The 23,245-nt window shown below is 41.1% G+C and overlaps 2 protein-coding genes across 3 annotated transcripts; one reads left to right on the top strand and one right to left on the bottom strand.

The window, feature by feature from the left end:
• Positions 1-976: 976 nt before the first annotated feature.
• On the top strand, positions 977-16,042 carry LOC110060377 (uncharacterized). 2 transcript variants are annotated; one of them, XM_089283236.1, is made up of 18 exons: positions 977-1,231; positions 1,473-1,679; positions 2,417-2,540; positions 3,428-3,482; positions 3,846-3,886; positions 4,498-4,711; positions 5,458-5,522; positions 5,881-6,074; positions 6,442-6,481; positions 7,171-7,278; positions 7,633-7,803; positions 8,498-9,396; positions 9,847-10,356; positions 10,547-10,715; positions 11,418-11,684; positions 12,216-12,484; positions 12,781-13,800; positions 14,599-16,042. In XM_089283236.1, exons 1-18 carry the CDS (start codon positions 1,133-1,135, stop codon positions 14,956-14,958), a joined length of 4,812 nt encoding a protein of 1,603 aa, XP_089139362.1. In that variant the 5' UTR covers positions 977-1,132; the 3' UTR covers positions 14,959-16,042. The 2 variants fall into 2 exon arrangements, with proteins under 2 accessions (XP_089139362.1, XP_089139361.1); XM_089283235.1 differs by having other exon boundaries at positions 5,431-5,522.
• Positions 16,043-16,555: 513 nt separating this feature from the next.
• On the bottom strand, positions 16,556-17,962 carry LOC149117480 (uncharacterized). The gene is made up of 3 exons (XM_089281563.1): positions 17,920-17,962; positions 17,498-17,645; positions 16,556-16,712 (listed from the first exon to the last, which is right to left on the bottom strand). The coding sequence occupies exons 1-3, from the start codon at positions 17,960-17,962 to the stop codon at positions 16,556-16,558; spliced, it is 348 nt and encodes a 115-aa protein (XP_089137689.1).
• Between the last annotated feature and the right edge of the window lie 5,283 nt (positions 17,963-23,245).

Raw genomic sequence — 23,245 nt, 5'->3', positions numbered from 1 at the left:
TTCACCGATTTAAGCTAGGATTTTTCCACTTCATGTTAAACGAGGTGCTAAAACGCTCTCCTTTAATGCGAGAAACACTTCTATAAAATCTGTCGGTTTGTGCGTGGATTAACATGCAACTAATTATTATATTTCGCGTTTCTGTTCTTACAAAGAATAAATGCAAATTTTCTTGTTCAATTTTTGCCCAATTCCGGGCTAAATTTTGATCACCTCTCAGTTTTAAGCGATTAACGTCTATAAAGCGATCTCCTGGCTATTTCCTCAACGTGACCGCTTGGTTTAGTCTGGATACAAGCCAAGTAGCTTCTGTAGCATGAAGCGACTAGGAGTTTTTCTACTCCCCCTAGATGGAATGCTGGTCCATCACAGGACTACCCCCAGCATTAAATTCACTGGCACCCATTTATACATGCAAATTGGGTGGAGAGAGGCACTGTGAGAGTTAGGTGCCTTGCACAAGAACACAACACAATGGCCCCGGCCAGGGCTCGAACCCGTACCGCTCGAAGAAGAAATTCAACGGCAATTATCAGCGATGGGTGGAAAGCAGAATATTTGGGAGGACATTGCTACTTAATGAAGTGTAAGAAATTTATGCGAGTACCATGAAACAGAATAAATTATTCAACCATGCATGAAACGTGTTTGCAACCGACTTCTGATGTGAAAAATGCAATAACAAACATGTTTAGGCGGAAGATGTTTCCTTGAAACAAGCTTACTCTAATCATGTTTCGGCTTCAATGTGAACCAGAAGCATATCACCTTTAGGGTGCGTTCCTTTGGGATGATCAGGATCAGGATCAGTGATCCAAGATCTGTCTGGATCATGGTATATCAAAGGAAGCGATGAATCCACTCTGGTGACGGATTCATCAGTTCCTTTGATGAACTACGATTCGAGTGATCTTGGATCACTGATCCTGATCCACCCTTACGATTTCCCGTAAGGCAAGAGCTTCGACCGAGTCTTCTCGCGACCACCACTGAAGCTTGGCTGCATAGTTATTGACACACTTTGAAAACATGGCGGTAGAATATGTACACAGCTGAATCTTCCTTTTACATAATTTTATAGTGCTGAATAGGTATACTCTCTTACCGACAACAGGAGTACAAAACATAGTATATGAAAATAATTATGTCAGATCGCTGGGGTAGCCTACGAGATCGGTTCAAGACAAAGAATATCGATTTAGATGCCGAATTTGAAAAATTCCTAAATGAGGTAAGGACAACAAAGAAAATTATGCTTATTTTTGTACTTTAAGGTTCCGAGAATTTCCTAAATTATTGATGCAATTTTTTACCTTTAAGTTATTCGGCTTTATTTTTCTGATCACGATAAATTTATTTGTAGTAGCAATGATGAACCATAATTTGGCCAAGATTTTACAAACACTTTACTCTTACTTTACTTTACTTTACTATTTACAAGAGCATATTAAATTGTTGTTGTGTCATTTCAGTCCATGTCAGATGAGTCTTCCATAGGCTCTCCTCGTGTGAAGGCTCCTGATATAAAAGCAAAACCTAGAGATGCCCAGTTACCATGGTGGGCAGAGGAAGATGATGAGGATGATAACAAGAAAAGAGAAGCTGCTCGACAGAGCTGGATAAAACCAAAGACTTCCAAACCAGAAGTAAACGAGTCACAACCAGATGTTGTTGATCATGTAAGTTAAGCGAAATTTACATCTTGTTGTCTTTTTTGAGTTCAAAGTCTGCAAGATGGGGCTGTCATTACACTCTGAGTCACCTGTAGCCCTGATCTTCACACCCATAACAAACGTACTACTTTATGGGTAAATTGTATCAACTACAGGCACGTTTCCCCAAAACATCAAGGGCCCATCAAAATTACTCAGCCATAACACTTACAGGTGCTACCAGTAATGGTTCTTATTGATAGCCATGAAGAGAACTTTTTTAATGAAAATACCATTGTGGACATGAACTTTTGAGCAAAACTGATTTCTGTACTTGGGAAGATTTTGTAGAAGGGTTATAAAAGAAACTGGCAATTGTCCTATTGTTGTTGTTGTTGTTGTTATTTCCCTTTGTTTCATGGTCACCAGTTGTCATTATCTAAAATAAAGGGAAATAAAGGAAACCAAACAGAAACAACATACAAGTGTGTGTGCTGTGTTTGTTTACACAAAAACTTAGCAGAAATTACTGGTATTATTTTTTCAAAAGCCTATTGAAGTAATATATTACTGCAGATAACAAGGCCCTCTCACTGATTTGGAGTTACTGTTTGTAAAGTGTACAAATAATACAAACTTTTAGCCACAGGTTAACACTGAAAGTACTTTACAGAACATTAATGTTGACTTTTTTTGGACCTTTTGCCTACAAGTTTTGTAATAGATGAAATTAATTTGGACTTATATTAATGAAACATTTTTAGGCTTCCACTCCAGCAGTTGCCACACCACATATACATCCTGATAAAGGTCCTATGACTGCCCTGTCCACTGGAAGTTACGTTGATAGCTCAGCTTTGTCGATCAGTAGGGACAGCCTTGAGGAAGGTCAGTGAACGTATCGTTGATGTCCATGTGGCTTCATATTCATATTCCTGAACAAGTAACTGATTACACATACATTTTGAGATTGTTTAAAAATGAAATGAAAATGGCTGTAGTGAACTTAAGTGGGCATACTCAGTATCAGTGTGGTGGCTTCATGGTTAGTGCACTTGTCTCTGGATTCAGTGGTCTGTGTTTGTGCCCTGGCCAGAGACATTGTCGTTTGTTCTTGGGCAAGACACTTAAAATTGGAGATGACCAGGAGAAAGGCATTTGTGATGTCCAGTTTCCACTTTGGAGAGATATCTTCCCTTCTCTTTTCAGAGGTTTGTCGTAGAAAGGTCTTCACCTTAGAGAGTCATCAACCTAAGGGAAGTGCACAGTGCATTTCCATCTGAAGGATGTCTGTCATGCAGAGTTGTATACACCTGGGATTAGTGTCCGTTTTTCTGCTTGGAGGGGTGTCTGTCTTGGAGACATGTACTCCTTAGAGATGAAGCCACCTTGAAGAGGTGTCCAGATTATCGTAGTGTCTTAGAAAGAAGGGATCGATCAGTACTTACTGAAGTACAATAGAGACTTACTTCACATCTATACACTGTACTTTAGAGAGCTGTCCCTGGGATAGATGTACATTGTAGCTACATGTATGTGTAAGAGAAAGCTTGGCAGGCTAAATAACCAGTTCTGCTGCATTTTCTGGCCTCTACACCTTAAAAGTTACCCCAAGTCTTTGTTTTCTGGTGAAATTTCAGCTAATAAACTCTCTTTTAGCCTGACCATCCCTTTTACCTGTGTATGTGTACTACATGTACATCTCAAGTAATAACGACTGTTCAGATGGTGTGGTTTTAGTCTAATATGTAGTTTTTTCTTCTTTTTGCTGACAGGTCTAGCAAAGTCCACAGAAAGGACAAAACCACCACCTGAAGAAATACTAAAAAGGTTGGATTTGTTGTCAGTCATAGCGTTCTTATATTTATCAGTGAACTCATTCTTAGATATTTTGAAAATGACGTTATCAGAGATGCCAGACCAAACAAATTGAAATCCAAAACCCTAAAATGACATTGTTAAGAGTAAGGGCTCTGTCAATTCAACCATATTTAAAATGCGTCAAATGTTCCCTTGAAAATGCCAATTGACTATCGGCCAAGATTAGTGTGAAAATGTACCTTATGCATTTCCCTGGGAGATCTGGAAGATTTGGTGACCTGTAAGCAAGACCAGGAGACTCCTAGATAATCCCAGAGAGTTGAGATACGTAGATACATTTTGATAACAACTGTATTTTTACAACTGTGTCAGGCTTGGATCAGAAGACTTTGAAGACACTTTCTCCTACAGTGGTATGTCTCAGTACAAGATTCACGATAAATTTGATTTAGCATACAAAGTCATGTACATGTACACAGTATCGTTCAATTTATTTATTATAAATCTAACTAATGCAATTTAAGCAATAAAAATGTCCGTATTAATTTTATTGGACAAGATTTTATTAGCAAGGTATTTTGATTAATTTTTCATTGGTGAGCTGTTACTGGTACGTTGTTATTTACTGTACACTTACTGTACTCAAGGAAATGGCATATTAAGCAAATAATATCAATTGACAGATCAGACTAGTACTCTTACTGCCAATCACAATGTATGTGATCTAACTGAGAAGCGAGCGTAACGACTGTTTCATCATTTGAGCTCATTAGTTGCAACGTAACAGCATTTATAATGATAAATGTTGGAGGAATAATTATCCTTAATCAATTAAGATAATGAAAAATGGCTCACTGCTTGTGTATTTGTCGGCAGTTAAATTTGCAGTTGACATAGTGATTTCTAATTCCAAACTAATGAAATAGAGAGGAAAAATTCTTTGTTTTAGTTTGTCATTGTAGACAGCATATTTTGTTTGTATCTTAGATTTCATTTACTATGGATTTTTTTTCTTGGTTTATAGGTGAACCAACAGGAACATCTGTCAGTCCTGTCTCACCGGTTCCTCAATCATTCACTGCCAAACCTACTGACAAGGGACTGGATACTATGAATGAGCTAGCAGACAAGGAAAAGTTCTTTCATGATGTCGAGGGTGGAGCATCACCTGTTGATTACAACAAAAAACTTGGTGAAATGTCAACTTCCTATTCTGTTACTGGGAATACACAAAATAGGTAAGAAAGGTAGTTGGCATCCCTTATGCAGACTACATAATTTTTCTTAAAATACAGCCTTTATGCACCTGCCAACAATTTCTGCACCAAATACATATTGTAGTCAAGATTTTTATCTTGGGCAGGTCAGGACCTTTGAAATAAGTAGATTTCTGAATGTTTTTAACGATTTGAAATGATGGCTTCAAGTGATTTCACATTTTTTCTTCTTTCCAGTCCATGACAAGTGTCACATTTTCTTTCTGCATTGAGTTTGCCCATGCAGCAAACATGGAGCTAATCCAAGGAATGGAGTCCTGTTCAGGGGTTGGGGGCAGTAGGGGACATTTTCCTGGGGGAAATATACATGTGGCTGTCTGACTTTCAACCTCTTTCATATCATGATTTTGGAAGGTTGTCACATCACTGTTTGAATTTCAACCAAGTCATGTTGTTGATTGTCATTTTATCAGCGTTTTGTCCATGCCGCTGTCTCATGGTAGTGTTGCATATTGGAATATTGCTCTAAAAGGACCTCAAAAATTAGCAAAAAGAAAATTTAGCATTATTTATGTACATATATGACTTTCTTATAAGAATAAATTTTTTTTTTTGTGAATGGGATTAAATTTTTTTATATACATAAACCTGGGTAGTTGTGAAAATGGTTCATTAAATCTACTGTACAAGTTATGAGTGTAGGCATTTTTGGTTTCTTTGCCCATGTACTTATTTCTTAGTATTACATTACATTTATGTACGCAAAGGTGGGATGATGCGAGATTTCAAGCCACTGGAGCTGAACTGGGGGATTCAATATTCAACATGACAGGTGTGAACTTTATTACAAAATATTTAATAACTTTTTAATGGATGTATTGCTTTTATTATTTATTAAGTAGTGTGATCATTCTTGTCATCCTCCTTCCCCCACCTCTTGTCCTTCCTTCTGTTCCTCCTCCTCCTCCTCCTCATCATCATCATCATCATCAACATTTCTTATTCCAGATTGTCATACTATCTGTAAATTAAGGTATTAATTATAGCCAGATGTTTGACTTCCCCTGATGTAATTTTGAGTTATTCTTGATACTGCTTGTTAAATTACAGGTATACAATTGAGTACGTAGTTATTAATTGATGTTACATTCAATTCCCTGAAAGCAAGTTCATGTCTGAACCTCATGTAGGGGCCTCAGGTAAAATAAACAATGCTGTTGAAGAAGTGGTCAAAGGGCAGGAGAAGGGAGAATACGAAGGAGAAGATGAAGGAGAAGAAGGAGAAAAAGGTGGAGAAGAATACAGTGACAATTTTGAGGATGCCCAGAGCCCCAAAGAGCTTGACACTGAAGAAACTGAAGAACCACAGAGACCCTCAGCTCCGGTGTGTACATAAAACTGTAATCCAGGAAAACGACTCAATCATGCTATACTTGTTCAAACTAAAAACATTCTTGATTAGTTTCTTTGGATCACTGGCCTCTATCACTTATTCTGCAGTTGGTATTAAAAATGAAAATGGTGAAACTCTGCTCACTCACTGTAGGAGCAAAATAGAAATTTAAATAATTATTATGTTGCTTAGTTTTGCAAGGTATGAATCTCGTGAGAGGAGATCTGGAAAAAAGTAGAAAAAGTATAAATTTAAAGGAGTTTTAGTGAGCAGAGAGTGCAGGACTTCTTATCATTTACTGTCCAACAAATTGTCTACTTCAATCTAAAAATTTTCATTTTCTTCTGTAATTGTTCAGGAACCCACTGAAGTAACCAAACCAAGTATGCTGTCAAAAGGTGTGTGACGAGATAATAATTATATAAAAAATGATTCAATGCTCTTTTGCAAAATGTCAACTTAAAAGGAGTGGTCCATTCTTGAGAAATATGTGTTTGCAATCATCATCATCTGAACTCTGTGACTGGTATGTTCGACAAGAAATACAAAATGTTTTCCTAGAAATGGGCAGTGGAGAGAAAAATACTTAAAGCTGTCAAAAGAAACACAATTACATCTTTTTAGTACACATTTTACTGAATAGTCTTGCTCTTGAAAATTGGTTGCAGTTGAACATCACTATCTCAAACTTAATTTTCTCAAATTCCCTGGAATTATAAATTGTACCATTTTCCCTCTGCTGTGCTTTTTCAGTCATTAACTATCAGCAATCTTGACCCTCCACCAAAAAGGCAGCAAAACATCTTACAATGGACCTTCTGTTCCCTTTGTGGCTGGGAACCCTACAGTACATTGTTTTCTGTATTTTCTAACCTAAACTGGTAAATTTGGGTAACATCCTGATTTTTTGCTAAATCAGAGACTCCTGTTTATTTATTGTAACTTATAAATTGTACTCTTAATAAATGCAAATGCCAAACATTGCTCTGTTTTTCTTTAGTTCTGTCAAGGAACCAGTGCATGATGCTTAGAGCATTACTTTTTTGCACACCTTTCCAACACTCTGATATAAACTTTTTTAATTTAGTTTCTTTGATGGAGTCTTTGGATTCTACTCTGGAAAGCAAGAGACCTGCTGCAGCTCTTAATCTTCTATCACAACACAGAAAACCACAAGTTGCTATCTCTAGTGAAGGTCAGTACCAGACCAGTATTTCAGTATTTGCTCTTACAAATTATTTCCCAGGCAGCGTGGCAGAGTGGTTAGGACGCTGGACTTGAAATCTGGAGGTCACTGGTCAGTCAAGTCCTGCTCTGACTACTAAGCTGGAGCTGTTTCTTGGTAGACCCTAGTTCAAGTCCTCGGTCATGCTTGTAAATAGCTAACTGGTCTGCCTCGGGCTATCATTTGGGATTTTTAAGCCTATTATGTTTATTTGAAAAGTTAAAGTGGCATGCCTGAGAACTATCTAGTTGTAGCTATTAGCGCATTGTCCACTATGAATATTCAACAACAACAGCAACAACAACATGCTATTGTGTGTTTCAGTATCTAGTGAAGAAACGCACGCAAGTCCCAAGTCTGATGAAAGACAAACGTCCATGTTGAGACCAGGACGTGATTATGAGGCGAGTGGAAGCACAAGAGATATTCATGAACTGCAGGCTGCACTTCAAGCTGCTCAACTCACTGCTACTGATACAGGACCTAAATACTCAGGTACTCAGAATTAAGGATAGTTACCCTTTGTTCTGTTTCAAACCGAGGCCTTGTTAATAAGTTGATAAATTGAGTTGTTAGTGATCATATGTAGTTTCACAGAGTAGGGCCAAGACTGTTTATTGGTTTTGCCTTTAATTCAATCTAGACTAATGAAGCAAAGCCTTCTTAGCTCAGAACTGAACTAAACTCGGTAAACTGGTATGCTTACCAAATAGAAGATGGCGTTTAATTTTTTCTAAAAATAAACGATGCACGCTTGAGGTCTTTTTGAGGCTGCCAATGAACGCACGAGCGGAACGCGAGTGCGTTCAGTTTTTCTAGAACTCAGTCAAAAGTGTGTTATTTCCTTAGACAATATAGGAACACCATCTTCTATTTGGTGTAGAATATAGCATGGAAAAGATATTTGCATCTGAGATATTTACAGTACAACTGAGAAGGGGCGGTGATTATACTGGCCTATGCTGGCAACACGACATCCGGGTTATACATGCTCTTTAATTTCCAGCCGTACATCTCCAAAAAATAATGCATGCTAAGCTCTAAAAGCGGGAATACAGCAGCTATAGTCTAATAAACTTATTGCTTTACTGAATAAGGCAAAGGAATTACTTAATATTTAATTTTCTTCTTACAAAAAAAAGGTCAGTTGTTTTTATAGTAATAGACCTTCATTGTAAATTTTTTACAGGTAATTTCGAGCTTCCTCCAGCTGTTGCAGTGATTCAAGGTGTGGATCAGTCAAGGACTGGGCAGATTGTGATCGAGAAAAACGACCAAGGTGAAACACGTGCGCGGGGATTCGATCTTCAGCCGGTTATTGTGACGGATGATTGGAGTGCTGCTGATGACAGTGTTAACATGGAAACCAAGCAAGGAAAGCTCAGCTCCTTTGTTTCGGCTGAGAACGACGAAAGAGGGTTTGGTTTGAAGCCCGTAGGATCATTGCCTGTTGACTTGAGTGTTGATTCATCTGTCGATGAGACGGACAGGAGACTTGCCTTAAGTAGGTTGGAGTCGCGAGGAATTGACTTGACTCCTTCTGTTGCTACACATAAAGAGGGACGAGGTTTTGATTTACAACCAGCAGACGATGCTGCTGGCTTCACTCTGCAGCCAGCAGCAGAGGCAAGAGGCTTGGATCTGAAGCCTGCTGTCGCTTCCTCGTCGGGTTTCATGGAGGGGCGCGGATTTGACCTGCAGCCAGCTGAGGAGAGGCATGGGTTTAGCTTGCAGCCTGTCGCTAACTTGCTACAAGCTGACCAAGAGGGAGCAGAGGCGGAGGACGACGATGACGATGACACGCCTCCCCCGGAAAGTTTGCAGAGTATTAAGAGTATAGCACGCGCTAGGAAGAGTGCAGGAGGGGAGAGTGTCAAGAAAGGTACTGAGGCGAGTGTCACGACTAAGAAAACATCGAAAAGTAGCAAAGAAAAACCCGTCAAGAAAACCACGGCAAAACCACAGCAAAAGAAGGAAAAGGGAAAGGTCTCCAGCAGTCCTGTAGACAGAAGTAATCTGTTCAAGCCTTCTCCTTCATCTGGCCCGTCCTGGTCACCAACTCCCACCATGAGAGGAAGTAAAACAAAGGTGTGTTCCGGGGGCAAGAGTCAAATCGACTGTAAATACTACGGGAAGGGTAGTGGCTGCTCGACACAACACGGGAACCACAGGTTCAGGGTTTAAGCCTTGGTTGCAGTTCTCATGTGTTCTTTGTGCAAAACGGTTTTCCTTCAGTATGTTTCTCTCTCCAGGAAACTGTCGGGACAACTTGGAAATATGATAGTTAAGCTGTTTGCAATGGACTTTACCCTATCCAGGGAGGTAAGAGTGGCGGGGAGGAGGGGGGCGGGGGGAGCGAAGAGGAGGAGTAACTATTCCTCATGCTATGGAATTCGTACTCAACTGAAAACTATTAGGGTCAGGGACTAGACTATTTTTTCCATTGTAACTGCAAAGAATTTCTCAGGATATTACTCTCTATGTTGTCAAATCGTTAACGTTTGATCGACTATTCCTTTTTTTTTTCATTATCCCCAGACTAAGAAATCCTTAGGTGCTAGTAAAAAACTTCATCTTGAAAGCCCTGCGCTTCCAAAAACGGCCGACTCGAGTCCTTCGGCTAAGCAACTTGCCGCGTCTGTAGAATCATTCGCAAATTACCTAAAACACATTGTCCGCCCTGATAATGAAGAAATCGAACCACCGCCGGCGAGATGGTCCGACGATGAGCCCGCAAGATCGGTTTCCCGAACATCCTTCCGAAGACCCTCCGACGAGCACCGACTTTCACGCGAACGAGCTTTGCAAGCCGAGATAGAGAATTGGCAGCTTGCTTGGAAGGACGAGAAAAAACGAAACGACAAGTTGATTGCCGATATGGCGTCCCGTGAGAAGGAATGGTCCAGGCGAGAGGAGAAGTGTCGTCTTGATTATGAAAGTGAAATCCACGAGCTTAAACAAGAACTGTTTGTTGTGCAGGCCAGACTCAACGAGACGGAGAAAGAAGCTGACACGAGAAAACGAGTAGCGGCAGGAGGGAGCCTTGAGGTTAGATTTGGATTTTAATTCTCGTTACATATTGCCATACATTTCTTTAAGCTTAGTTCAGAGAATTTGGTAGTACATTCAGACAATATTCCCAGTTGATGATTTTGTGTATTCTCATCCCCATCTGGTTGACAATGTATCCATATTGTAAGAAGAAATTACATTTTAATCACGCGTGTTTTGTCTCTAGGGTGCATCTGCAGAGGAAGTGAAGAGAATGGAGAAAGAAGTTCGCGAGCAGGAGCAACTGTTAGCAGGATATCAACAAGAAAATGAACGGCTTTATAAAGAACTCAAACAAATGCAAGCCAAGGAAAAGGCTAACGAGGCTAGAATGTTTAGTGAGAACCAAAAACTGGGTAAAGAGTACTTTTTTGCTGAATTATAGTACAGTGGAATCACGAGTTTTGAACCTCCTAGTTAAGCCAGATTTGGTTTGAAAAATCGGGTAGTCCGAGGAATCAGGTGTGAAGTTGCTCTGTTCGTCTTAGGGAATAGACTCCGAGCAGTCTCTCTTTTCCTCGAAAATTCGTGGGGAAGAACGCAAAACAAGTGAGCGTGCGAGCGTGACTGTGAGCGTGAGGTGGAGCGTGACTGTGAGCGTGACGAGCAAGCGACGGGCGGCGACTGAGGGAAAGAAAATGACTTTTGGTTCGAGTTATCAGGAGGTTCGAAAAAATGAGGGTTCGAGAAATCTGGATTCCTGTATATGCCATTTCTACAGTTTTGTTAAACAACTGATTGTTTTCTGTTTTGCTTTGCCTTTCAGTAAGGTAAGAAATGCTTTGACGATTTACTCTAAGTTCGTATCCTATTGTGAACGTCAGTTTCCACCAAAACTGGCCTGGGTTGACTCGGCTTAAATTTCCTTGTAGAGTACTTTTAAACGTTTGCAATGTAAATGATGGATAACCCTTGAACAAAAACTCCAAAGAAACAAACAAAAAGACAAACAAACGGCAAGTTTTTGATAAAGAAAGACAAACTAGGTAAGCCAGAACGAGGTTTAATTGTAAATTCTGCCAATTCTTTGACAACATATTTTTCTTTCCTCTTGGTAGCATCTGAACTCGCAAACCTGAAGGAAAAGATCGAGCGACGAGAAAGCGGGGGGCTTGGGCCAGACTTGCCGGCTCCAGGCTCCGCCACACTAGGCGCGGATAAAATCTCTCAGCTGACAGCAGAGATGAGGTCATTACGGAGAAGAGTGACTGAGGTACAGGACGAAGCTGATGAGCTGAGACGAGCAAAGCAAGAGCTGGAAACACGCATCAGAGGAGTAGAGAATGAGAGAGATGTTGCAGTGAAGCAAAGCAGTCAAGTCTTAGGTTAGTGAGCAGCAGAATAACACACGCATGGTCATGGTTCAGAAAAAGGGGGCTCGTAAAATAAAGCGCGGATGTCACTGGAGTTTGTGGATGTAGAAGAAGCCACAGTAGGCCATGAAATTTTAAAAGGAGTCTTTAATGTCGGTTAAGCCTCTTTGTTCTACCGATACCATAGACGTTTGTTTTACGTACAATGGACAATTCCCTCTATTAGACACCCCTGCAGGGAGTCATGGTACTTGTATTCATCATCTTGGAGTGGATATTTATTTTGATGAATACAACAACCATGATTCCCTGTAGGCACGTCACATAGAGGGAACTGGCCATTGTTACGGGAACTGGCCATTGTTACGGAAACTTCAAGGAATAGTGTTGCCAAAATTATATTTGAACTACAGCTAGTTTGGAGCTAAAACATTAGTTTTAGTCATCACAGCGGTGTAAAATCGTAATCCTCAATCCAACTGTACCCCTGTTCTTTGCGCCGTTATAAATCATTTTGTTTCTAACTTTTTTCGCTGGTCGCAGGCTCAAACACCAGAGAAATCGCAGAACTTGAAAGTCGACATGCAGGGGAGGTTGAGCGCTTGCGCACTAAGCTCAAATGGTATGCCGAGACCCAGGCCCTGCTCGACCGTGATGCTCTGACGCTCAAGAAGAAAGAGGAAGAGATTCATGAGCTTAAAGAAACAGTTGCTCGGTTACAGGCTCAACACGGTCAGACAGTGGCCGAGAAGAAACAGAGGGGAGTGGAGAGAGCAACAGATGCTAAGAGGATACAGGACCTTGAACGACAGGTGAAGGAACTCGTTTTGCGTGCCTTTTTTGTTCTTATGAAGCTCTACAGTACATGACGAACTTGATAAATGTATAACTGCTTGACTATATTTGAATCTCAAAATTTATTTTTAATTTTTTATTTTGGCTGTTGTTCGTTGTCCAATCAGAAACCAAGAAAATCTAAGAGGCAGAGACGTCATGTTATTCGCGTTTTAATTGGCTGCGAATTTTAGGAAACCCAATTAAAGATGTCAAATTGGCGCGTTTCACTTAAAAATGTAACTCAGACCATGATCTCTGTTCTACCTTACAGGTTCGTGAAATGGAAGAGATTATTAAACGTCGGTACCCAAACTCCCTGCCTGCTCTCATTTACGCGGCTGCCTCGGCACCAGGCCAGGCGCAGGCTGTAGCGACCGAGTCACCTCGCAAACAATCTCCGACTTACGCATTCCTCGAGAACCGAGTGAAAAAACTAGAGACAGAGCTCGAGGAGAAAGACGAGGAAGCCAGCAGGAGAATACGTTGCGTAGAACAGAAATACAATTCTCTGAGGCTCGATTACGAGGACAGGATTAAAGAGTTGCAAACGGATTTACTAAGCGCGAATGAGCGACACGAGAAAGCGGCTCGTTCAAACACGCGAGCTCAAATTTTCGAGGAGGAACTGCAAAGAACCCGTGAAACGAATGATCAGAGAGTTAAACAGCTCCAGACTGAAATTGAAGTTCTTCAGGAAGCTTTATCCAAAGCAACAGCAATAGACTCTTCTGGTGGTAAGACCAGTCGAAGAAAGCGACTTGAACTTGAAAAAGAAAAAAGTGACGATTCAACTAACGCGATTCAACTTCTTCAAGATCAACTTGAAAAGAAGGAATCTGAGTTGGAGGCTATGAGACAGACGTGCAATCGATTGCAGCGCGAGAGAGAACAGATGCTTGCTCACGATGGTAAGCGAGTGGAACAGCACGCGAGCCCCAAACCAGACCCACAAGTGGAAGAATTAACAGAAGAAAATAAGCGCCTTAAAGAGCGGGTCTCGCAGATGTCGCTCGATATGGATCAACAACGGGTTCGGTTTCAGGCCTCCCTAGCAGAGACCGAGCGAAGCGCCCGGCTCTCTCGCGAGGAGGCAGCTGACCAGTTAGCAAGTTTGCAAGCTCAGCACAAACGTGAAGTGGATCAGTTGAAGGCCGGATTTGCTGCTGATCATGGATCTTCTAAAGTAGCGGAGCTTAAGAGTCAACTAGCGGGTCAGGAGATTGTTATTCAGAGACTTAAGGCCAAGATGGCTGACGCTACTGTTAACGCAGAAACCATCGCGGCAACCAGGGTAAGAGAGGTCCACACTGACAGACAACCTCTCCTTAATATTCTTACCCGTAGAACCCTTCCTCCCTCCCTGGTAGCTTTTAGAATTTTATTGTTGACGTCCACAACACGTGAAGCCAGGATAGACGAGTATAAACATTTATACCATGCCATAGAAAATACAGCCAATCAATACAGAGAAGCCGTTGTTTGTTCGTCGGTATTACATCTAACCTTCCCATCATACGCCGCGCGTATGTCTCATTGCTTGTATTGGCCACTGTATTTTCTATAACATGGTTTAAAATAGTTATACAACGTTCTCCCGTGGTATAACATGGAATATCCCACTTGTCACTTGTATTTTCATGGTATACACACTCGCCCAGAGGATGGTGTGTTACTAGTGACTCGTAGGATATTCCATGGTCACTCGAAAGTGTTGCATAACTAGTACATATTTTTTATCACTCCAGAACATTTGCTCATAAATAGTTGCTAGCATTTTACTCTTATGATCAGTTGTCATTTACTCCTAACGCGGGAACACATGAACCCGTTACCTGTTGCTTGATAGCCCAGTTGTTGAAATATCGCGCTCGTACCGGGGAGCGGAGGTGATGTTTGAAATCCCATTGAAAGCCATGAATGATACTTCCATCTTACAAGCTCTTAAAATCGCAGACACATCTGCTACGGTTACCATTTCTTGCAGTTCATGTATGATTTCATCCTTATATTATCAATTCAAGAAGCCATTTTATGTAGGTAGGACATGTCATTAAATTATTTTGTGAAATCATTTTCTACTTTGCGATAGGTTCGTGAGGAATCTCTCAAAAAACAGGTTAACCAGCTTCAAGCAGATCTGAGGCGCGCGAAACAGATGTTCACTCCAGAAATGAACCACTTCGACTCACTGGAGACTAAAATAAGTGCCCTTGAACAAAGACACTCTCAAAGAGAAGTAGACTTACAAAGGATTATAGAGAAAACGCACCTTACAGCAAAAATTGAGAAAGAGGAAACGGAGGCAAGATGGCGGCAAGTCGTTCAACAGAAGAATCGAGAGATCGATAAATTTCGGTGTGAACTGGACGCAATTCTTGAAGTTCTAAGTGAACTGAAGCGTCAGGGTCTGGTCATACCCTTTACCAATGGAGAGGAATTTGCTCCGTGAGATAGCCCGCTTAAATTTCTCGACCGTGTGATAACCGGAGTAAAATCACAAGTCAACTCCAACCTTGTCCCCAGGGCCTTCTCCTCGACGATTTTCAAAATGGCGGGACGAGATTGAAGTCAACTGATGTGTTCTAGTGCGTGATGAGCGGTACTTCCGTGTTGTATTACCTATGGCGAGGAACAAAGTAGTTCTATCTACTATTAGTATCACCCAACTAGTGGACTAATGCAAATCCTGCATTTTAATTGGCTACGCTACTAGAGGACTATTAGTAATAGTCCTCGAGTAGCGAAATTGGCGCGATCGAGCTTGACGCTTTCTTTCGTTTTATTCCCAAATAAATATTTCTTCAACTTGCATTTGCTAACATTAATGTTGCCTTTTCTGTCCGACTAGTTGGGTGATACTAAAACAATTAGACCCTTCGCCCTCAAGGGCCACGGGTCTATAGCCCATTCGACTTCGCCTCATGGGCTATTGACCCGTAGCCCGCAAGGGCTACGGGTCTAATTGTTAAATAGGCCACATTCGTGTTCTCGGTATTGACTGGAACCAGCTTGTAATGGAGGCTCATGCCTGGGAGTATCATTAAAAAGAGATTTAAAATGTCATTTACGTGAGAAAAAATTCCCCGCATTAGCCTCGGTTGCAAGTTAGTTCCAGTCCTATACCGAGAATACGAATGTGGTCTATTCCCCGGATGAAAGCCAATGGGCCACTTCTGAGTTGCCTTTTGCTTCTATGTCAAATCGAGTGCGAACTGAAACCATTCACATGGAAATATGTTCCGCCTACATGTTCATTTTCATGCAAATCAAACTCATTTTTTATATGAAAGGTTCTGAACGAAGGCTCGTTTTGAAACAGAGGCACAAGGTAACTGGGAAATGGCCTGTTGGAGTCAAACTGACAACGCGAACAAAGCATCCGTGAGGTACGCTATATAGTAACTCTGTCGATATTTGCGTGAAATCATTCTCATCCATTTGTGTTTCTCGGAGGAGAATTTTAGAAGAGATATGCCAAGCAGGAAACGGAACGTTTTATCACATTAAAAATCGAAAAGAGAGTGTAAACACTACACCATGTGTACATTGTCCCGAATACACGAATACCGAACTACATTTTCTAGAGCTCAATAGAGAGAAATTTGGAAAAGGGTTTCCTAACATTTCCATTACGGAATTTAAACTCCACTCAATTTTTAGAGTACCTTTACCTTCAACCTGTAACTATGGTATCTGGGAGGTCATTGTTTTGAATTGCGCGTGTGCAGTGCGTTTGACCGCTGTGTACATTTGGATCGGGGTAACCTCGTGCCCAGAGTCTTCGTTCCCATTGACCAGCGGTCGAGGAACGAGGTTCTGAGTTGAAGTTCTCCTGTTCTCAGTGGAAGTCCGAAAAAATATCAGACTTCCGGTTGAATTGCCTTTACAACTCACGTTGAGACAGATGCTCATGGTAACGAGAGTACTTTTAATGAACGGAATACTCGAACTTGAAATGTTATCTATTTTCATATTAGAAAGTTACAAGACACGCTAAGAAGATGTAAAAACATTAGATGTAGTTATGACGTTTGCGCTGCAGGAATTTACCATCCCTGGCGAGTTTTTCTCCTGTGCTTTTTCTTTGGTTTCGGTCTCCATATTGGTTTGTTACTATCATTGTCAGCAGATTCTTCTGGAGCAGATCGCTCCATCTTATTTCGTCGTACAACTCGTCTAGGTCTGCGGACTATCAAGGGTTTCCTGTTAGACCAGAAAATATAAAACACAGAGTTTTAATAATTGTAAAAAAAGAGTAAAGTCAATTGGCCAATCTTGCCGGAACGTATTCTGTGTTTTTTTTTTACGACGTTTAGGCGACTTGTTTTTCTCTCCGGATGGGAAGCTAGTCCATCGCCGGGTTACCTTCCCGGTACCCATTATACGCCTGGGAGGAGACAGGCACTGAGGGCAAAGTTTCCTACCCAGTAACACGATGCAATGACCCCGACCAGGGCTCAAACCCCGACCGCTCGATCCGGAGTACCAATTAGGCCACCACGCTGTTGCATAATTATAAAGCGGCAAAAAATTTTCAGAAGCATTTTTTTCTGAAACCGGTCTCTGCGCTTATTAACATCTCCCTCCCTCGGCTAAATCCCCGGGCGAAAGGTTGAAGGCGGGAGATGAGTGACATTTCAGGCTTTACGGAGGGAGAAGGAACGGGGTTGGGGTGTCCTCAATAAAAGCTATGAAGGCATGTGTGAACGTCAAGGGGCATTATATTAACATAAGTTTTCAGCTGACGCGGGGTTGTACATTTTGCCCTTTTGGTTTGAAATAGGGTGTATTTTTTAAAGGGATCTGGATTATGGATATCGATCTTCAAACATGAAAACAACAAAAAAAGAAAGTAGGTAAGATCACTGGATACACGAGATCAAGAAGGGCAGGGGCCCGGGAATCGGGCGGCATACCTCAATGGAAGCGTCTGAGGACAATATTACCCCCTCCCCCTTCAATCCGCGGCGCACACTATTCATACTCGCCTTTTTCGTCGTAAGTAAGCCACACCGTGACGATACAAGCGCTGGAATGAACGCGTGAAAGCGTGCACAGCCAAGAAATAGGTAAACAAGTAAAACAGGTCGAACCAGGTCCAGTTTTGAAGTCGGTGCTGAAGGTTTGTCAGTTGACCTTAAAAACGCAAGGGAGCCACAACTGGTGAGACTTTAACGTTTATAAATGGGCTAATGAAATAGCTGTAAAAGACAGCGGCGTTTTCAATCTGCCTAGAGCGGTACACAAAGCCACATTCTCCGCAATTTGGCTCGCGAAAGTGATTCGCCGCGACCGAGAACAGTTTTTTTTTGATACTGTGTTCATTAATGTATGGCCTGTGATTATACTACAAATCCTCTCTGCTTGGTATAGTGAAATTTCATTCGGTTAATCAGTGTAGTTTATTTACCTTCTAGAAGTCTGTGATAACCGTCCAAGGAAAATCTTGACATAGTGAAACTATCATTCCAAGATAAGACCATGATCACTGAGCTGTCATTAAATCCGGCTAGTAAGCGTTAAGTTCAAAGTTTTATCTGTACTTCTATTATTGAAAACAAATAGCAAAAAAAATTAGAAACCGCAATAACGTCCTCCGTGCACGAACGCGATGAAAGACTTCAAAAAGTGATTGTTTATAAGCTTACCTTTCTATCGATTCACTTCAAAAAATTCCTTGAATATTCTCCTCTTTAGTTCAAGGCAGTTCCGTGACTTAACACATCGAAACGAAGATGATTAGTGCTCTCATCAAAAAAACTATGACGTTACAATAACTTTTCAACCATAAGCTCGCGCTTTGACGTTTTTGCCGATGAGCGCGCGCGTGTAAAATAAACCGCTAGCAACTCTCCTTCAAACGACTGTTGTATTTAGAAGACATAAAGAAAATGTTTGGTTTTTTTTTTTGATTTTGGAGAGGGTGGGAATGGGGGTACTCAGCTAAGTCTTTTACTGGGAGACTCCGCCCCGAAGTCCAACCCCTTACCTTTTATATACCATTTTGACAGAAGAGGCAATCCTTTTGTATACCATTGAAAAGAGTACTCCTTTCGCATACCTACTTAAGAACACTGTAACTGCTGTAACTAAGCCCGTCGTAAGAATAAATCTCCGAAAATGATGTATCCTATTACATGATGTACCACCCCTTCCCCCCTCCGGGACTGCTGTTTGGTTTTGAGCTTATGCAAGAAGTTAACCGACTTTCATTGAAGGTTGCGCCTTTTTTCTCTACTTCAAAAGCGTGGACAATCATTGAGAAAAAACAGCAAAACTCTTACGTCTACGCTTATTTTAAGGCAACCAGCTGAACTTCTAAAAGTCTCTTAGGCGAAGTGTGTGTGTGTGTGTGTGTGGTGGGGGGAACCTTCTTTTTCACTCTCTTTTGATGGTTGTCTTGTGTTTTTGCTCTCTGCTTTTCACATGGTTCCGAGCGAAATGTCGGACAACTCCGTCATTATGGGAAAGACTTCGAAAAATACGGTTTTCTCCCATCTTGTTCTCACAAATCAACGTCATGTTTTGCACCATGCCTCATTTTTGAATCAAGGCAAGAGGCAACTCGGAATTGAAATAACAAACACAATTGACATAGCATGTGATCTATTGGAGATGCTATATAAAGTCATGCTGCCGATTGGGTCATGAATGAATTTCCAGTCTCTGAATTTAACTCTTAAATGGTTCAGAGGGCAAGCCACATGCAGCCGGCCACGTGATACAACCCCATTAATTAAGTTTTACATAATTGAAACATCAGTTGTACATGAAGTGATGAAAGCTCATTAAAACAGACACTTATGTTGTAACCCTTCATGAGTGCAAGTTACTGCGTAAGCCGCATTAATGAGTTCGGCAAACACTCCAGTCCAGATCGAAGCCATTAGCTCATAAGACAAGAACAAGCCCATTAAGCTTATAAAGTTTCACATGATCTAAAACATTGTACATGACGCACATGTAGCTATGAAAGCTTATTGAAACAGACACTTCTGGAGTAACCCTTCCTGAAAGCTAATTAAGCGTAAACCGCACTTATGACTACCTGCGGAGGCTTTGCAATTCACTTTCTTTCAAGATGTTAACAAATTTCGCATTAAATTTACTTACTTCATTCGATTTTTATGTACTTTTTGACGGGGAGGAAATTTGCTTATAGACCCGGATAGTGATATTTCAAACGTTAAATTTGTATGCTATTACCCGAGTAAACAGTCTGTAAAGTTAATTACTATGCTTAACTAGAATTAAAAAATTTTAAACATTCAATTAATCCGTAAGGTAAGTAATATACAACCTTTTGTTCTCTTTGAAACATCCCTGTGAATTATTTCCTCACATACAGCAGGCGCTTGCTTTGGAATAAGCACTCCCACAACAGTTTTTCTGTTTTTTTTTTGTTTTTTTTTTGTTTTTTTCGTAAATGATTGTGTTCGCTTTTGAAATAGAGAACAGGAGAGCAACTCACCCAAACAGCAGTTTGCAGTTTGAGACCAAAGATTGAAACTCGCTAAAACCAACCATACCTTAAACCAAATACATCGTTTACTGGCGAAGCATTGCAATGATGGATGTGAATAACACAGAAACAACCGACAATTATCCCTCTGTAAATACCAGGTCAGTAGTGTTTTTTTGCCCGAAATTTCCACGCTTCACCTGGGACTTAAAAAATACAACCATTCTTTGGATCTTGGTGATTATCATACCCATTGCCTCCGCCGTTACCATTCTCTTGAATTTATTAGTAATCATTGCTATCAAGCGAAGGAAAGAATTGCAAAAACCCGTCAACATTCTGTTGGCTGGTCTGGCTGTCGCAGATCTTCTAGCGGGCGCTATATCAATGCCATTATCTGCCACAGTTGATATATTAATTCTCCTCCAGTTTTCACGTCAGCAGATCTGTACATTGAACTCAGTGTTAAACAAACCCATGATTTTTTTTGCGTTTGCTCCTCCTCTACTTATCATTTCACTGTGATTGCATGGGAGAGGTACGTGGCGATACAAAACTTCATCGACTACAAAGTCATCGTTACAAAAAGTCTTCTTCAAAAACTCTCGACAGCCGCCTGGTTTTTATCCGTGTTTTTGCTGGTCTTCGCTCTTACAATGGCAGTGGTTGAGGTGGATCGCGAGGCTGTGTAAATGAGGCTCCTGTACACCGGAGCAAGCATCGTGGCTCTCATTTGTTTAATAGCCATTTCGTACTTCTACATCGTGGTATACCTTGGAGTACGCAAACGTAAAATAAACGAAATCAGCCAAGTCAGCGTTCTGATAAACGCGAAACTGGAATCTAAGATTGCCAGGACGACTGCGTTGCTAACTGCTGTACTGATTTGCTCGTTTCTTCCAGCGACTGGAATTACTCTCGTGGGAAATGTTTGCCCAGTTTTGGCAACGAATTCGTTGTTTCGTTTAACGGAGGCACTGGTGCAATTGAAATCTCTAGTGAGTCCTATTTTGTACTCATACAGAGACCGAAAGATTCGGAAGGCTGTGCTAGAACTTTTAGGGATGACAAAACCCCACGCATCTCAGCCAGAAGATATTGCCCCGCGATTTGTGAAAACAAATGAATCGTATGGGTCAGTGAGGCAAACAAAGAAATCCCTTGCTTATAAGATCTCCAGGGAACTGGTGGCCAGACCTTCAGGTTCAAATAAATATGGCAGTCGTCAGTTATACAGGCAACCTCGCATGACAAGATCGGCTTCATGCGATGCAGCCATTTTTGTAGATTTTGTTCACTCGCTTGCTAAGCCTCACGAAATATTTTTGAGGAGAAAACTTTCAGCCTAAATTTAGCTAAATATTCCGCGCAGTTGTTGTTTCGATAGTTAATCGTAAAGCGAAGAAAACTAACCGATGCGATCTTAACTCAAGGGAACCCTCGTCCATCTTGAATCTTAAAATCGCCGCACGTTTTGGCGATATACGGCGATTTTGGGCAGAATAAGAGCCGTCGATAAAATAAAGAAATGGAACTCCGAAACATTTAAAGGAACATCGGAACATCACGGAACATTCCTTAACTCACAAAAAAAATAACTATAAGAAAAATATGTAAAATGAAACAAGCAAATGACCAGAAAAGACTGAAATAAGTAAGAAAATAAATAAAATTAAACAGGTATCAGCTCGGAAAATGAAAAGATATTTTGTTGGGTGTCGTTTTTTTTACGAACGCAAGCGACGCGGGCGTTATTCGAACGAAAGGTCTGGAGCGAGTGTAGAAAGGCTTGCGCGCTTCATGCGCGAGGGTCACGCTTACGGTGCTTTATGCCTTCCGAATAGGGAAGAAAAAAGACTATTTGCAGTCTAGTATGGAGTCGGGTAGGGAGTTTTGGATAAAGAGCAATTCATTCAACTGAACGCAATGAGTGTGGACGTCACTACTTTCCCGCCAATCACGTCACGTGACTATAGAGGAAACTGTTGACTCATGAGAATTTCTTCGACGCAATGAATTGAATAAAGAAATCAGAAACTTTAAACTCTATCAATGTCAAACCTGAGGGGTGGTGCGTGTGGTCAAAGGTTGGGAATTTTGACATTTCCCTGGGTATAAGATTGAAAGCCAACATCGAAAGACTCGTTCAGTTAAGGACGTCACACATTATAAAAATCTCTTCGGGAAGGCTAATGATGAATTGCTCATTAGAACAAAGCGTGTAGCCATGTTGTTGACAACTTCCGCTCATAATGCCATTATGTGTGCTTTTGCTGGAGCTTACGAGGAATAGTCACTTTTAATTTCTGAAAGCATTTTTGTTATAAACCGAACAAGCCAGCTCAATAAAGTACTTTTTATCGTGGCCAAACATGAAGGAAGAAAGATTTTTACTTAACAAAAAAAATTAAATTTTCTTCTGTGAATTGTTCAGAAGATGCAATTTTAATTACCGAAACCAATTCGTAAGCAGTCCATCTTAGCCATCCGTATTGCAAAATTCGCTGCTCTAAAGAGACCTATAGCCCGCTGATCGGGGGGGGGGGGGGGGGGGGTGGGGGCTCCCATATAAAAAGGACAGGGGTGCTCTTCGTACTTTTAAGGGGTTAAAAGAGTGGTTTTGGTAGCTCTTAGAGTGTTCAGCTTCAAATGACAGCAGATAATATGTTGTTTTAGAATTGGTACCTCTCAGGGGGAAAACCTTTTTTCAATCCACGCCCACAAAGCAGGATCTTGGTATCTCTTGGGGGTTCTTTCAACTTCTGACGAGCATCCCCGTCTTTTTTTATATGGGAGCCCCCCCCCCCCCCCCCCCCCCCAGCCTTCGGGCTATAGCTTATGTCTTACCAGTAAGATGTCCGCGTAAAAACCGACTTTTCTAGTCTCAAGTCATGGACAGGCTCATAAAGTTCATTGCAATTTTAAATATCAAACTTTTTACGTGAAAACAGACCATTAAGGTGGCACAGCATTCAACGTTTTGATTCTTATTGATGGTTAAAATGAGGGTATTTTTCGGGGAGGGAGTTGCTTTACGTGGCGTGACGGGGATAGTTGTCCCATCTTTTAAGGGGTGAATATCTTATCTCTTTTTTCAAAATTTTACACCAGTTGCAACATATTATTTACCTGTCAAGGTAAGGTTAATGTGTAGGCGGCCGATAAACAGAAAAAGTAGTTTTTGTTTTGAGGGCGGCCCTTCGCCGGTTAGCGCCACTTACCTCTCCTCAAAAAAGGATTCCACACTGTTATCTCTAAGGGGATTTTAAGTGTT

Source organism: Orbicella faveolata, unplaced genomic scaffold (genome assembly GCF_042242905.1).
Source record: "Orbicella faveolata isolate gen_17 unplaced genomic scaffold, um_ofav_v1 contig_12, whole genome shotgun sequence".
NCBI classification, from domain to species: domain Eukaryota; kingdom Metazoa; phylum Cnidaria; class Anthozoa; order Scleractinia; family Merulinidae; genus Orbicella; species Orbicella faveolata.
Note: the sequence above shows the minus strand (reverse complement) of the source record. Positions and strands in the feature narration are given on the sequence as shown.